Genomic DNA, 17736 nt, shown 5'->3' with positions numbered 1-17736 from the left:
TTCTAACCTCTTCAGCTGCCACTTAGATATCTCAAACTGGATGTCCAATAGGCACCTCAAATTCAACATGTACCCAAACCTGAACTCATCATCTTTACTCTACTCTCCCAACTCCCTCCAAAATTCCTTTATACTGACAAAGCTATACATACAAGCCTGCAGCATTGGTGTCATTTACACACTATATTCTCACTTGTGCCACATAGTTGATCTATTTCCACCTCTTATTTTACCTTCATAACACATCTATGAATGTTACCCACTCCACTTATGCAACACAACCATAGTTCAGGTCTTTATCACACCTATTTGAGTATAGGATAAACTGAAACATACTCAGAAAAAGGCAAGCAATGATAAAGAAAGGACTAGATACGGTGTTACATGATGCTCAATTGAAATAACTAAGATGTTTATCTTGAGGAAATTCAGATTTATTGGAGAAGGTAGGCATGATGGCTGCTTTAAGTAATTAAGGGATTGCAATCTAAATTAGTATTACAATCATGTTTGGCTCCAGAGCACTACACTGACAGTTCCTGATTTTTAGTATGGAGAGAACAAGAACATTTTACAATCTGAAACATCCTTTCTGATCTTTGTACATATTTATTCCCCTCCACATCTTCTACTGTTCAGATACACTGGACTACTTGCTGTTTCTCATATATATCTGTATCTTTGTACAGAATTGTCCTTCAAAGCTAGAATACTCTTCCTCCTCATCTCTGCCTCTTAAGATTCCTGGCTTCCTTCAAGATCCACAGGAAACATTACTTTAAAAAAAAAAAATAAAGCTTCAGGGAATATGGGAACTTGGAAATTTTAAACCTATTGATAGTTGTATTTCAATATGTTTCCTTTGTAATCGTGTGCATCTTATGCATGTAAAAATATTATTCTAAGAATGAGGCCATAGGCATCACCTGGCTACTAAAGATTTCTCTAACACAAAAAAGGTTAAGAATCACTGCTTAGATGAATGCTTTTTAAAAATACTAATGAATCACAGAATTGCAGAATTGGAAGAGTTATCTAGTTCAACTTTTTCATTTTACTAATAGGAGAGTTTAAAAGACACTGAGCGACTTCTCTAAAGTCCCATAGCCTATAAGCAGCATATCTGCAACTCCATCAATCAGTCATTAAACATTTATTAAGCATCTACAACATATGTGATGCTGTATTAAGCACTAATTCAAGTGATCACTTTCTAATCTTCATTCCACTATACCATTCAGCAAAAAATCTAGTCCTATAAATCTCTATGAATAAACTACATCAAACTTAAGTGATTAAAAAAAAGAACTAAAAAATAACTCTGGAAAGAAAGGAATTATAAAAGGAGACACAAATCAAAGCACCCACTTTTTACATCATTACTATAAATGCCTTTGTAACACTATCTGTGGATTTGTTTGTTCTATTAATTTTTAAGTATATCATAACTGTGGAGGAAGATTTAACAGTTCTGGGATTAGTAAAAAGAAAAAAACAGGAGAAAAATTATGGTATTTTCAAATGGAGCACTTCTGGTTAAATAATTCAACTTTGTTTTATTCAACAATGTTTCATAGCAACCAACTCTCCTCCCTGCTATGTTAGTAAGGAATCTGGAATCCTTTTGAGACAGAAGCACATAAGCAATCACAAATTCATCTGGATTTAATTGCAATATATAAAACAGGTGTGCATTTTAAGCTCTCAGCATTGTGAAGATCAGACTAAAAACTGAAAAGTACAGTGTACTCAGATCTCCAAATAATCTATACAGCTATTTGAAATCATCCTGGTCTCATTATCTTTGTAATGTCTTTCATTAAAAAGACAATTGTGTTCTTTGTACTCAGTTAGTTAACTCATCAGATTTTATCTTTTACATCTAATTTAAGATTAATGTGGGACAAGTAGTGTTACACAATTTAGGGTAAAGGAAAGAACATGAAGGGAGAGGAACTAAGTTCCCATTGCAAATCTGACACAACCTGTGAAACCTTGGCAAATTCACAATTTCTATGGTTCTGAGATTTCCTCACTGTAAAAGAAGGAGGTTAGACTATATGGTTTTCTAAAGCTCCTCAACCTCTAAATTTATGATTTGGGAAAGGACTGTTGAATATTAAAGCATTTTTTTCTTATGCTTTTATCATTTCATCCCACCTTGTTAACATCTAAGAAGTTAATGGAATTGCCATTACATAGAGTCAGCAAGACATCAAACTGGATAGAATGGTGCACTGGGCGTCAGAAAGACCTGAATTTAAATCCAGCTTTAGACAATGCTATGTGACCCTGGGCAAGTCATTTATGTTTGCCTCAGTTTCTTTATCTGTAAAATGGAAATAATAATAGCACCTATCTCTTGAAATTATTTTAAAGAACAAATTAAATAAAGTGTATTTGCAAACCTAAAATGTTTATTCTGTTTCTCTGTTTCTCCTATTTTTGGCATTGGTAAAAGTAAAAGAAAGAACATAGGAGTCAGAACTGGAAAAGAGATTGCAGAATGGTCCGGTCTATCACCTTTTTTGTAGTTGTTGTTTTGCAAATGAGAAACCTTAGGGCTCAGAGTTGCCACAATTCCCAAATGGAATTACTTACAGAACCAGATTTCAAACTTAGTTTGTCTGCGTGAACTCCTTTTTCCAATGTATTTTATTAAGCCTTCAGAGACTCTAGTATGCACACTTTACTTTTTTTAAAAGTTGAGAAAAATGAGTTTTAGAGAATTGAAATAATCTGCCTAAACAATAGGATGGACACAAATGGATTAATTCATTTAAATACTAGGAACTTGCTCATCAATTTTGCTGTTAACAAAATGATCCCTTAATATATAGAAAAACAATAATAACACTAAATAATAATAAGAATAATGCTTGGGAACTGGCTGTGGCAACTTCTTAAAATAAGAAAACAATGCCGTTTACCATATCAGTTGACTCTTCCTTTCACTTGAATACTTAGAGGTTATTGTAGGGGGTTATTAGTTGACCTAATTTCAATGTTATTTCCAGAAATAGGGAAATTTCTAATATGAATTTTCTATGAGGAGATGGGGAATAACTAGTCAATGAAACAGTCAGAATACAAACAACATTTAGCAATTAAGTTCTCAATCTTATATGAGCACTATCTGTGGCACCCCTAAAGAATTATAATAGTGACAGCAAAAGGCACTGATGACAGATGAATGAATAACAGATGAAAAATAATTGAAATGTCTGAAATATTGCCAGAATTGTTGCCAAAATGATTGCCAGATATACTGCCAAAATGTGACTCAGAAACACGATACGAATGCGTCTTATTGGGGAAAAAATGGCACCGATATACTTGCTCAAAGCAGAATTGCCACAAACCTTCAATTTGCAAAAAATGAAATATCTGAAAAACTCAATAAAGAATAGGCCATCATAACAAGGTTTGCCTGTGTAACTTGTAGTTGTTTGCCTGTTATGTTCTCTATTAGAAGGTGACCTCTTTAAGACTCCCTTGAGTCTTTAACTCTCCAGCATCTTACAGTGTCTATTACTACTTACATAGTAAGTATTTAATAAATGTTTATTGACATACTGACTAAATGGGATTTACATTCTACTTTTTGTCATTCTCTACATATTACATATTTTCTATCTGCTTTGTTCTTTGAGAAGTAATTAACAAATTAATAAACATTAATTAAGAGCCTACTATGTGCCAAGCACTTTACTTACATTTTAATAGGGAGGACAACATGCACTTCTAGAAGTAAATGAAAAGATGAACAGTGCTGACTTAAGGAAATCTTGGAAAGCACTATCTGAGGGGAACCAAAGGAAAGCATTAGGCAGAAGACAAAACTGCAGCTCAGTATTGAAGGAAATCAGGGATTCCAGGAGGGAGTGCATTCCTATAGGGAGAAGGGTGTACAAGAACAGACGTTCAGAAGATGGGGTACTATGTTTAAGAAACAGCAAGACAAGTTGGTGTGCACTATTTATGTACATAGAACTGATTTATATGAAATCTGAAAAGTAGCACATGACTAGGTTTTGAAGAGCTTTTAACAAGTGCCAAACAGGAGTTTATATACTTGAACTAACAAGGATCTCTTGGACTTTATTAAATTCCATATACCAAAAAGAAACTATAGCTTCTGCTACCATTTAGTCACCATTTCATGCTAGATTTCATTAATAATGTTTGCTATTATGAATGTGGTCCACTTTTTCCACAAATATACTAAATTATTTGTCATTAGACAAAAATTAGACTTTGAGAATAATGCTAGTTAAATACTTGTAAGTAGTCCATGAATCAAATCATTCTTAGACCCTCTGGTCTTTTCTATCTTCACTTTGGAAACTAAAGTGGACCACCCAGAATCGAGGACTACTTAGTATTTTACTATATTTCATAGGTTTAAGGGTAGAGATTATTCATTATTTATCAATGAAACTTCTGGAAATGCCCCCCATCTTGTTTAAGTAGATTGCTCTTCAGACCACATACATAGTTTATTCTAATATACACATGTACAAACCCAAAACTTTTCTAGATCATTAGAAACTCAGAACCTAAGAACCTTACATTCTTTTGGCATAGTATTTTATAACATCAGTGAAAATCAACAACAAACTAACAACAACAATAAACAGAAAAAACAGCAGAGAGGTTTAAAAAAAAACAGGTATTTTGGAAACAAATGAACAATGATGGACACACAGAAATAGAACCTGCCTGAAACTGTTAAGATCGTGTATTTTAAGATCAGCACGAGACAGGAATTCAGGTTAGGGGAAAATCGTCAGTCTTTATTCTCAGTGAAGAAGGATCGGAGGTGGAAGAGAATCGGCGATAGCAATGTGTGCAGCTGAGTCAAGAAGCTAGCTCGACCAGCAGCCACACAACCAGCAGCTCGGAGTCTCGAACTCAGCCCAATCTCCCCCAGCTTGTCTTCTTCCCTCTCTGCCTCCACCCACCAAAATCGTCATTTCCTATACAACACATCAGGACTTGCAAGGAGAGTGGGCAGGGACCATTCTTAATCCAATCATGTATATTAATAGAGTATAGCCCAATTACTATCTAGCCTCATGTACTTGGGACCTCAGTGCATCAGCTCAAACCTCAGCCCATTACATGAAACAGAGACAAAAAGAAAGCAAGACATGGACAATAAATGACCCTAAAACAGGGAGAACAGTCCTAAGAGACAGAAAGAAATTGAAGGAGTGATGGGATGAACACGCGGGGGCACACACACACACACACACACACACACACACACACATAAAGTGGGGGAGGGAGAAAGAGATAGGGAAGCAAGGGGAAGGGGGAAGGAGAGAGAAACAGAGGGAGGGAAGGAGAGAGAAAACAAGGCAAGCAGAGTCAATACAAAGAGAGCTAAAACAGAAGTAATTTTCAGAAAGATAGAGAAAGGAAGATGCAGAAATTTTTCAAGAGAGAGGGAACTTTTGACCACTGTAAAAAGCAAGGTCATCCCAGGTAAATCCATGAAACTATTCTATTAATAAAATAGTAGAAAAATAGATGTCTTAAAATGTCAAGATAAAGAAATTGTCCAATGATTTTAATTTCAAAGGTGGCATATGTCTTCCTAAATAACTTTTTTTATTATAGCAATATTGTGTTTCTGAAATTAGATAAATATTTAAGAGGTAAAATGTCATCTTTCAAGTGAAAATAATAATGAAGTTGTGCTATTTACCCATCAAAATGAGGTACTAGAGCAGAAGACAACATGTGTGTGAATTTTCTTCTCTATTACAGGTCAGGGAGTATAGCAATGAAAAATACCTAGTTTTTCTCAATCAAAAGATCTGTGATAGGGCTTTCCAGTCTCTCTAGAAATTTTGGATTCCCATAGGGCTTCAATGTAATCTACTGTGTTACTTCACAAAACAAAATTTACAGGAATTTTCATCCTGTGGATCTGGCTGCTAAGAAGTGAATTGATTTTTCAGCAATATACCAAAACATTAATGCAAAAATGATTGACAGGTAAATAAAGGTCTTGATCACCTACTTCTTGTAAAAATTAATCAAAAAGATTTACCATGGGGATTTAAATCATTAATTTTTAAGAGAGATAAACATCATTGAGACTCTAAGGATGCGTCCTTGTATTCTGCTAACTACCTCTCTGGATTGCTATGAGAAAAATTCTTTGTAAACTTTAGACATTTATGGAAATATGAGTTATATTCATTAATAACAACAAGTCTAATACTGATAAATGCAACTATTTTTAAGATGGTGATTTTTGAAGGGAATATCCATGTGTCTAAAATGTGTAAAATTAGATGGCATCTTTACTCATATCCCTTCAACTTTGCCCCCTTTTCCTCCTCTCATAAAAATTCCTTAGTATCTAAAATAGTTTGATGACTAAAAATCACATTATGTTTAAATCTAAGACTTTAAAGTTGAAAGAGATTTTAGGGATTTACTAGTCCAAACTGAGTAAACTCAGCTTCAGAAGGATGAAATATCTTTTCCAAGATCTCATCCCTTATAAATGGCCAGAATATAACTAGACCTCAGTTCTTTTCATTTTTTATCCGTATGCCTTGTGTCTTTTCTACTTATTACTAACTACCTCAAAAATACAAAGAACTACTTGACCACTTACCTTTTTTTAGGAGGAAAGTTTCCTTAGGTCAGGTGAGAAGGGAATATGTAAATAATTTTTGTTGCTGAATTAATTTGGGCTGAAGGGTTTAAGCAAGAATCACTTACAGCAGTGGGGTTGGGTTTTTCCCTACTTGTGAGAGGGCAAAAAGTGAAAGAGTTGAATGGGGGAAATGAAGAAGTACTGGGAGAGGAATGGGCTAATTGACATGTGTGGTTGTCATAATTATGATTGAGATTATTGAAGGCTGATAGGAAAATAGAAATTAGAGCTGTAGAAATGCAAAAAGTAAAGTATATGATTACTCTTTTCTCACCTCGAAGTAATAAAGTTGACAGATGTCTTTAAAAAAAAAAAAAAAGAAAGCCCCCCTCCCCTTTTTCCCCTTTTAAAAATTTATTTTTAGCAAAAGTCATTTGTTCTCTTGGATTTAATAAAAATATTTCTTCCACCCCACCCAAGTGTGGAATATCTGTGTTTTTGCGCTGGTTTTTTTGAACAGTAAACTCTAGTAGAGAACAGCAAGGATCTGTGTTTTAACCCTGGAAAAGAGCATGTGACATCTAGTATTTTGTTCCTTTTTAACATTTGAGAAATTCCATTCAGCCTTAGGATTGTGTGAGTATCTTTTCTCAGAGGAAAAAAACTACATTTTTTTTTTCCATATTAGATCACCCTTTAAAAAATGCAGATTTGCTAGATACCCAGTTGACCCTCTGTAGCCACAGCATGAGAATGTAGTCATGGAGTCAGGCCTTGGGTGAATAAATAGCTGCAGCTGTGAACTTCACTGTCTGTTATCAATTTCTTTTTCTCTGATCCTTAATATCTGAAAAGGTTTAGGTGTGGCAAATTACTTTAACATGATCCATGTGTGTACTTTTCCTCCTATGAATTTCTAAAGATTCCTGGGAGTACCCAGTGAGCGATACTCTTAGAGCCATAAGGGGCAGTTCATATAAATCTTGGCCAGTCAGCTGGATGTACCATTGACTCTGGCTTCTTATTCTTAGGTCAGTGCCTAGTTCTGCTTCATTGATAAGTTTAGGACCATTAATGATGTCAGTAAGGCAGAAGTGGCAAAGGGCTGCTATGGAAAGATTGGGAACTATTTAGTCAAGTACAGCTGTCTAGGCCCATTTCCATGGCTGAAAGAGAGAGATTTGATATACTTGCATGATTTGGCCCTGAGCCTTAGGTTTTAATGCCTTGAAGTTAGGTTCCTGGGACACTTAGCCCCTCTTCTTGGAACCAGTGCTTTCTTATTAAACTTTCTTAGACCTTGGCTCTCTAAGCACAGAGATAATTTACACCTAATCCATCTTGCTCTTCTTATGCCATCGTTTTCAAGTGTCCTGGTTTCTTTTTTATTTTCAGTGAAGTTTTTTTTAGGACTTATTAATAGAAGAAACACTACAGAAATTTCATAAAATTAAAAAAAATAACATAACTGTTATTAGAAGTATACCTTTAAAAAAAAAAACTATCTTTTCTCCAAAGTGAGTAGCACTTAAGCTTTTCTGCACTTAAGCTTAATGTATTATGATCTCCTGGTTCTACTCATTTCACTTAGCATCAGTTCATGTATATCTCTCCAAGCCTCTCTGTATTCATCCTGCTAGTCATTTCTTACAGAACAATAATATTCCATAACATTCATATATCACAATTTATTCAGCCTTTCTCCAGTTGATGGACATACCTTCAATTTCCAGTGTCTAGCTACTACTAAAAGGGCTGCCACAAACATTTTTGTACATATGGGTCCCTTTCTCTTCTTTAACTGGGATATAAGACCAGTATTAACATTGCTGGATCAAAAGATATACACAGTTTGATAACTTTTTGAGTATAGTTCCAAATTGTTCTCTAAAATGGTTGGATCCATTCACAACTCCACCAACAATGCACCAGTGTCCCAGTTTTCCCACATCCTCTCCAACATTCCACATTATCTTTCCCTGTCATCTTAGCCAATCTGACAAATTACATACATACATACAAATTACATGTAATTTGCATTTCTCTGATCAATAATGATTTGGAAAACCTTTTCATATGACTACAATAGTTTCAATTTCTTCATCTGAAAACTGTCTGTTCATATCCTTTGATCATTTATCAATTGGAGAATGGCTTGATTTTTTATAAATTAGAGTCTATTCTCTCTATATTTTGGAGATGAGGCCTTTATCAGAACCTTTAGCTGTAAAAATGTTTTCCCAGTTTATTGCTTCCCTTCTAATACTGTCTGTATTAGTTTTATTTGTACAAAAGCTTTTAAATTTAATATAATCAAAATTTTCTATTTTGTAATCAATAATGACCTCTAGTTCTTCTTTGGTCACAATTCCTTCCTCCTCCACAAGTCTGAGAGGTAAACGATCCTATGTTCTTCTAATTTATTTATAATCTCATTCTTTATGCTTAGATCATGAACCCATTTTGATCTTATCTTGGTGTACAATGTTAAGTATGGGTCAATGCCTAATTGCTGCCATACAAATTTCCAATTTTCCCAGCAATTTTTGTCAAATAATGAATTCTTATCCAAAAACTGGTGTATTTGTGTTTGTCAAACACTATATTGCTGTAGTTATTGACTATTTTGTCCTGTGAACCTAACCTATTCCATTGATCAACTAGTCTATTTCTTAGCCAATACCAAATGGTTTTGGTGACTGCTGCTTTATAATATAGTTTTAGATCAGGTACAGCTAGACCACCTTTATTTGATTTTTTTTCATTAGTTCCCTTGAAATTCTTGACTTTTGTTCTTCCAGATGAATTTTGTTGTTATTTTTTCTAGGTCATTAAAATAGTTTCTTGGGAGTTTGATTGGTATAGTACTAAATAAATAGATCAGTTTTGGTAATATTGTCATCTTTATTATGTCTCTTGACCTACCCAAGAGTACTTAATATTTTTCCAATTGTTTAGATCTGACTTTATTTATGTGGAAAGTATTTTATAGTTTTGCTCATATAGTTCCTGACTTTGCCTTGCAGATAGATTCCCAAATATTTTATATTATCGACAATCTAACCTTATTTTAAGATAATAATGGCGGCCCATGAACCCTTCAATCACTGCCTACTTAGCAATATAGATGAAATTGACTTTTTAAAGGTAGATTTAAGACTGTAGACTAGATCTAGACTCACTGGAACTATTTATTCTTTCCTCCAAACCCATGTTCATTTTTAGCCAATCAAGCCAATACAATGTTGATTGTATCATAGATCGGCTAGGGCTCTATCCATTATGTTACAAAACCCCTTTGTCTTTTATTTCTCTCTCAAAGAACAGTAGGAAAAAGAAAGATTATTACAAAGTTGTTTGTTCACTTGTCTTTTCCTCAAAAAATCATAATAATTTAAACTGACAAAGGTCATCTCAAATTCACAACAGACGTTTCCTTTAAAATCTATTTTTTTCTGCCTTCCATCACTCAAATAACATTTATTAGGTATCACCAAGGAGGCATTTGGGTAATTCTATCCTGGATTCAAGAAGATTTGAGTTCAGATCTGCTCTCAGACACTAACTGGGCAAGTAGCTTACATCTTTCTGTCTCAGTTTCCTCAACTGTAAAATAGGGATAATGCTAGCACCTACCTTCTAGGATTTTTATCAAGCTCAAAGGAGATAATAGTTGTAAAGCATTTAGCACAGTAGAGGTTCCACAGTAGGCCTTTTCCCTTTAAATGCTTATCTCCTTCTTTTACCAGTTTCACAAAATAAGCCACAAAAACCTGAATATACATATCTGTGTGTATATTTACACACATAAACATAAGTAGATATATACATGCACACACACCTACACAAATCCTTTGTTAGCCTATACTTTAGCTGGTGATATATATTACAACTTAAAATAATCAAATTATAATAAATTTAGACACAGATAAAATAAATGCTGGGCAGAAATGTCAATAGCAAATATGGCCCAATTCCTTGAATTTTTTTTAAGAAAATGAAATTTTGTACATACTTTAGAATTATTAAATCCTCAGTAACTTTCTACCAGGTTCTTGCTGACCAAATTAAGCTTCAGAAATAAATTTTGAAGTAACATGTATATATGCATATATATGTTTATATATAAATGGCATATAATTCCAAACTATAGCAGGTGATGATATGACCTCTTTTTACTACAATTCCATTTCATTATTTAGTAAATACATAGCATATCAGACAAAAGAATGGGTATTCTTAAATATTATAGTTTGAGGCAGCCAGTAGTCTAGTAACAAAAAATGCCAGACTATAATTGTCAGATAATCCTTTTGACTATCTTTCCAATGTTGTGTCCCTATAAGTATGTTTCCCTCCTATATGAAGTAAGCAATTAGTCAAGATTTGTAAATAATTCACATATTTTAATCACTTTCACTTACCAAAATTACTTTGTTTTATGCTATGTGGATAGATGCATATGTACATAGGTATATTTAAGTGCATTTATGTTTTATATGTACATCTATTCATGTATATTCATATATATGTTTGTATATGTTTGTATATATGTATATATAATTTCCATCAATAGAATGTAAGCTTTCTAAGGGCAGAAACTATTTCATTTTTTGCTTTGTATACATAAGACCTAACCTAATTTACTGTACATAAGAGGTGCTTAATAAATGTTTGTTGCTTAATTAATTTTAATACATTGCCATGTAGGTCAATTTTGCCTAAGTTGTCAATTGAAATTTAAATATCTATATGCTAAGACATGGTAACTAGTTTATGTTATAAGCCAAACAAATATTGAAAGTTGTTTTAATAGCTCTTTTCATATTGGCAAAATAAAATTGGTAGAACATCAAAAGATTGGATATTGACAACCGTGAGATCATAGATACTTTAAAATATTAAAATAATTTATTTTTTAGTATGGTCACCTTTAAGAAACCAAAAGTATGATCTCATGAAATTAAATTAAATTAGTTACTCTGACTTGAACTAATTTGGAAAGTTAAAATCCAAAAATATCATTTAGTCTTTTAATTGCCTCAGTTTTCAACATTTCATTTAACAGTTTCAGTGATTTTTCAATCTGTCCATGTTCCATAGACATGGAACTTGCTTTATGAACATTGAGCACATGGCAGTGTTATGCTATTATAGTATGTAGAGGTACCGCTCCCTTCCAACTGAATAATACCTATGATACAAAAAGCAGTTTGCACATATATACATAAATATATGTATATGTATGTTGTATGTATATATACATATATATCAACATATACACATAAACATACATATTCACATATGTATATATCATGCAGTAGAAATCATTTTCTGCTGTTCTTTGTTTTTCCTGCTTTGGAGAGAGTAATTCATTCATTTTAGGTCTAAAATTTTAGGGAACATGCTACATTATAGAAAATAGTTTTTTATATGTTCCCCATAGTTTTCCGATTAAGAAAGACTAAAAAAACTTATCTTCCACTTTTTAGTAGACTTAGAAGTTTTATGAGTTTTGTTGATATGACTCTTTATGCTTCAAAATATTATATTTAGTAAATATATGTACATACACACATATATAGCCATATAAATGCTTGTAAACAACTAGTAAATATTATTTGAACTATTTTATGTTTTGAGAAATACACATTTTTTACAACTAAGCAATATCAGCACTAGTATAGGAAAACTGTTTCCTCAAAAAATTTCAATATTCTCTGTCATTAGTATAATGAGAAATCAAATTTTTAAAATGGAATTTTGTTCTCCTATATTTATTTAGTGATTATAAGACCACTGCTTCCCTGATATTATTTCAAAATCTGTATTTAGATTTTTGTTGTTCTTGATGATATCTCTGAGTAAAATGAAAGTCACATAATAGTTTGCTGTTTTGTTTGACTTACACTAGAGAATAGTAGAAGGGCAAACATCTAATTATCAAACTCCTAAAAGCAACTGTCTATAAAATTGAAATTAAGATCATATATTTATAGTTGGAAGGAAATTTTAGTGGAAATATGCATCTTTTTAAAGAGCAGAAATAACCAAAAAGTTAAAATTAATCATCAAATTGAAACTCCAAATTGTAGTTGGCTTTAAAAAAAAGTCTTAGCTAGTTTTAAAAACTTTGAATTGATTGCTAAGAATTTGAAATGTTGTTTTCAGCAAGAATTCCATAGTTAAGACAAAATAAGTACTTTATTCATCAAATAGTTATTGTAGAAATAAGCAAAAAGTTATAATTAATTATATAATTATAACTCCAAGTAGTAATTTACTGAAATTCATGTCTAATTTTAAAACTTTTTAATTTATTTATTAAAAACTTACTGTTTTTCACATGAATACTGTAGCCAAGACAAAAATAAGTCCTTTTTTCATCTTTTCTTCAAATCTTCATTTAGCATCTAATATGTGCAAATCAGTATAACCTCAATCTTCAAGAAAAAGAATCATTGCATAGACAACTTTAGCATTTTGGCATCTTGATTCCTAAATCCTACAATCTGAAAATTAATTGATATTGCATGTTTCTTTAACAGGATCATGCAAGCAAAGATCTGGAAGAACAGTTGCGGGCCGTGTCCAGTGTGGATGAACTTATGACAGTCCTTTATCCAGAATATTGGAAAATGTTTAAATGTCAGTTGAGGAAAGGGGGCTGGCAGCAAAATGGGGAACACCCCAGTCCTGACACAAGAGAAGAGAATGTCAAATTCGCTGCAGCACATTATAATGCAGAGATCTTGAAAAGTAAGTTCAGAGAAGAAAATGTATAATCAGTCCTGCAAATGAAATCAGAATGGGGGGAATATCCTTCCTCAGATGTCCCCCACCCCACCAAATGAATATCTGAACTTTTATATACAGCCTTTAGAATTTCATGTGCTAAAAGAAAGCAATTGATTTTAAAAGAAAACATTTATATCTTATTTACTAGTAATCCTCATTGCAACCAAATTGGGTGGGAAATAAATTTGTGTTTCTTATGATGGTTTAGTTCCATCATTTGTTGGTGGGGTCCTGGAGGATGGAACAGTGAATGTCTTTTTATCTATATACCTATAAGTGTATATCTATTATGCATGCTCATTCTTACCAGTGTAAGTATTCTCCATCTTATGAATCATCTGATTGTTTCTTCAAAGCAAGGTTTCCTAAAGGTTATGTATGATTGATTGTTCAGAGATAATGATTGGCTTCAGTAGACTCAGAATAATACAGTCAAAAGAGTATTGGATCTGGAATCAGGAGAACTGAGCTCAAATCCTGCCTTTTTCATTTAGTATCTGTGTGACTTTAGATAAGCCTCTTAACTTCATTCAGTCTCATATGCTTCACCTTTAAAATGAAGAAGTTGAACTACATGGCCATAGAAGCCACTTCCAGTGAAATATTCAATTTTGGATCTTTGTGATTTCCATGACATTTTCTAGGTAAGCCTTAGGGAGAAAATGGACATATAAAATAAGTAAGGCATCTTTTGTCCATTATTCCTCAGTTTCCTTTAGAGGATGATGCTATATTGAATTAATGGCGCTTCTTTAAGTTGTTAAATAAAATAATCCATATTTCATAGTTTTGTTGGACTTGAACGTGTTGATATTTATAATTTGAGGCAAAAAATCAATGCATATTAAAATATATTTTTCTCTAATAAAGTATTTTGAGTTTTGACTTTTTTATTTGTTTTTGTTGTTTTGTTTTCTTGTGTTTGTTTTAGTGATACAGAACAGACTATAAGTTTGAAAACTGCATCAATCATAACAGGGATTATAATTTAAACATATGGGTTTATAAATGGGCCTTTTGCATTTCAGAGCCATAGAGTAATTCAATGTGAATGGCCCAGAACCATTGCATGTTAGAGCCAAAAGGGGTCATACAGGTAAAGAAAGCTGAAGCCCGGTAAAAAGCAGAGCCAAGATTAAAATTCAAGTCTTAGAAGTCCTTGGCTTATAAGTGTATTACTCTTTCCACTATACCATGCATAGGCAAAGACAACTAGTTTGCAAAAAGAGAGCAGGATATTTACACTTTATGGAGATGCAGTGTTGCCACTTTTTAAATTTCCCAGAAAATTCTTCTGAGGATGGTGTTGAACAGCATCCAGCACCTTCTCCTCATTTACATTTGGTTTAATGAGAACAAGGTAATAATGTTTGTTTTTGCTTGAAAATCATAAAGACAGAGCACGCTGAAGAAAACTGACATGATTACATTGCCTCATAATTTGTAAATAGTAGATATTAAACTCTCAATCTCTGAAGCAAAGGAAAAAACTTCACATCGATTCCTTGAATTGGCCTTTGTAGTTGTTCATAAAGTATAAAATCTTGGATTGCTGAAATTTGTAGAAAGGTTTTCCTTTGAAAATTTCCTCAGATGGTATGTGAGCTCTTCTGCTACTTATTCCAATAATTGGGATTCTAGCTCCCACTTCTTTGTTTAAATTCCATATTTCACCAGATAAAGCACCTAAGAGTATGAACATGTTGGTTTTATTCTAAATGTGAGTGACCTCCTGCTGCCATGTTTTCTTTATAACTTATGGACTTCCCTATGACTCGGCAGGTATTGATAATGAGTGGAGAAAGACTCAGTGCATGCCACGTGAGGTGTGTATAGATGTGGGGAAAGAGTTTGGAGCAGCAACAAACACCTTCTTTAAACCTCCATGTGTATCCATCTACAGATGTGGGGGTTGCTGCAACAGTGAGGGACTGCAGTGTATGAACACCAGCACAAGTTACCTCAGCAAGACGGTAGGTATTTTAGCCATGCTTTGAGATCACACTTAATGAATATATACCTGTCACAATAGAAATGTTTTGATTGTGTATTTATAGGAGCTTTGAAGAGAGATCTAACCAGTTCAGAAAGTATGTTGTATTTTTCTTTGGGAATCAAAATGCAACAGTATTTCTTACTAAGACTGTGATGCTTTTTTTTTTTTTTTTTTTAAAGGAAAGCCTTAAAGAGAACCCGAAATGCTTGATATGGCTGGTACAAAGCTAATTAAATAAAATTAAAATTATTTTTAGGTTTAAAGCATAAAAGTTGTAATTTAGGTACATATGTGTACATATATATCCATAGATATGTTTATATCTATAGATATATAACAAATAAAGCATGTATGTATGCATATATATATATATATATATATATATATAATGATTTGGTTATTTTTAAGTACAGATTTAGTTTCTCTACACATGGAAATATGACAAATTATTTTGTAAGGTTATCTAGAATGATCAATGGAACGGAAATTGACTAGAGTTCAACAAAATCAAAATCATTTCAACATTTACTAAGTGTCTGCATTTCATGCAGACTGTCTGCAGTCATTTAGCCTAGTGTCTGCAAGATTCTGTACTGGATAATAGAGATACAAAGTCAAAACAAGTAGTTCTGATACTACATATAGAGTGTTTTGTGTAATATGTGCTTTCTCTAAGTTTAAATTTTAAGGTTTTTGGTGAGCAAAGAAACATGTAAAGTTTAAATTTATAAACGGCCCATTCCTAATTAATGTATATGGGGTCAAGGGATGTGTGTGTGTGTGTGTGTGTGTGTGTGTGTGTGTATTATGGGTCATATATGGAAGAAGAGACTCACTGTCAAAGCAGCTGTGTATTTGGCTTATTATAACTATGTAACTGAGTATCATATTGTTTATGGAGATTTGAAATGGCATGTGTTTATAGACAAAAATATGTAGGAGAATGGTGATCTAGGCTGGACTAATTCAAATTCTACACTATGATGACTGCATTAGCACCCTGGATACCTTAGAATCAGCCGGAGTCAAGATAAGCAAAAATAGTTGGTCTTTATTCTTGGTCTTTATAGGTAGGATTGAATTGGATAGACGCAAAATCTCCTTGACCTTCCTTCTTCATCTCCCGCCCAGAAGGGACCCTGGCTAGTTTTACTCCACCCCCTAGTCCCTCCTACAATTCTCTGTATACACCAATTATCAAGCCAGCACAGAATTGTGGGAAAGGCCATTTTCCAAGTATATGCTTATAGAGTATTGTCCAATTAGTAATTAGATTAAGTGCTTGGTTGTGTGACCTCAGTGCATCAACTCAAAAGTTTTAGCCCTTTACACTACACAGCCAAAGTAAATTCTTGTGGTATTGAAATATTTTTCCAACAAATTTTCAAGGCTAGAGTTGGCAGAAAAAAAATTTTCAAATCAACTTTAAAATGTAATCTGGTCATATTCTCTCATATAATTACCTGCAAGAGCCCAGCAGAAGAATCTTGTTAAAATACATGGTAATTTGAAAATCTAGTCTTTCTTTTTTGAATGTGATATGTATGGTGTTGGCATTAGCCACTATGTGGGTGGAGGGTGTGAAGAGGAGAAGCCTGAACTCTAATCAAATCCATACTCTGTTACTTCATTTCCCCTACCTGTATTCTGTTACCCATATAGAAGTATTGTAACTCTTTACCATACTAACGATTTCTTGAATGAATTCTACATGTCTTTGCAAGAAATAAGCTGAGAATCATTAATGTAAAATTCTAGTTGACTTGTTTTCTGCCATATCTGCTCACCATCATTTTGAAAGAACAAATCTACATTTTTTTTTAATTTCTTTCCATCCTTTTCAGATAATAATTGCAAGGAAAAAAATAATTCTATAAACCTGAATTTCCTATTTAATTTCCGGGGTTTAAACCCTAAAAAAGAAAAATTGTATAGGGTGATTTTGGACCTTATATTCTTCCTATATTTGCCCCATTACACACAGCTTTTTAAACGAAGTGATAAGTATTCTAGTCTTTAAACATTTCCTGATTTTGTTGTTGCTAAGTTACTTTCAATTGTGTCTTACTCTTTGTGATCTCAATTGTGGTTTTCTTAGTAAGGACATTGGAGTATTTTGCTATTTCTATCTCTAGCTCATTTTACAGATGAGGAACTGAGTCAAACAGAGTTAAGTGACTTGCCCAGAGTCACGCACTTAATAAGAGGTCTGAGGACAGATTTGAACTCAGGAAGATAACTATTCCTGATTCCAACCCAGGCACTCTATCGATTGTACCATTTAATATAGCAAAAATGATATAATCATATTCATGTCACATAT

General features: G+C 33.1%; 1 protein-coding gene across 1 annotated transcript in view; it reads left to right on the top strand.

Moving 5' to 3' along the window:
- Window positions 1-17736, top strand: part of VEGFC (vascular endothelial growth factor C) — a 155002-nt gene that overhangs the window by 95330 nt on the left and 41936 nt on the right. Inside the window, exons 2-3 of the mRNA XM_023505844.2 lie at window positions 13168-13378; window positions 15200-15390. Coding sequence (XP_023361612.1) covers window positions 13168-13378; window positions 15200-15390 — 402 coding nt within the window. The remainder of the gene's footprint in view (window positions 1-13167; window positions 13379-15199; window positions 15391-17736) is intronic.

Source organism: Sarcophilus harrisii, chromosome 6 (genome assembly GCF_902635505.1).
Source record: "Sarcophilus harrisii chromosome 6, mSarHar1.11, whole genome shotgun sequence".
Classification (NCBI taxonomy): domain Eukaryota; kingdom Metazoa; phylum Chordata; class Mammalia; order Dasyuromorphia; family Dasyuridae; genus Sarcophilus; species Sarcophilus harrisii.
Note: the sequence above shows the minus strand (reverse complement) of the source record. Positions and strands in the feature narration are given on the sequence as shown.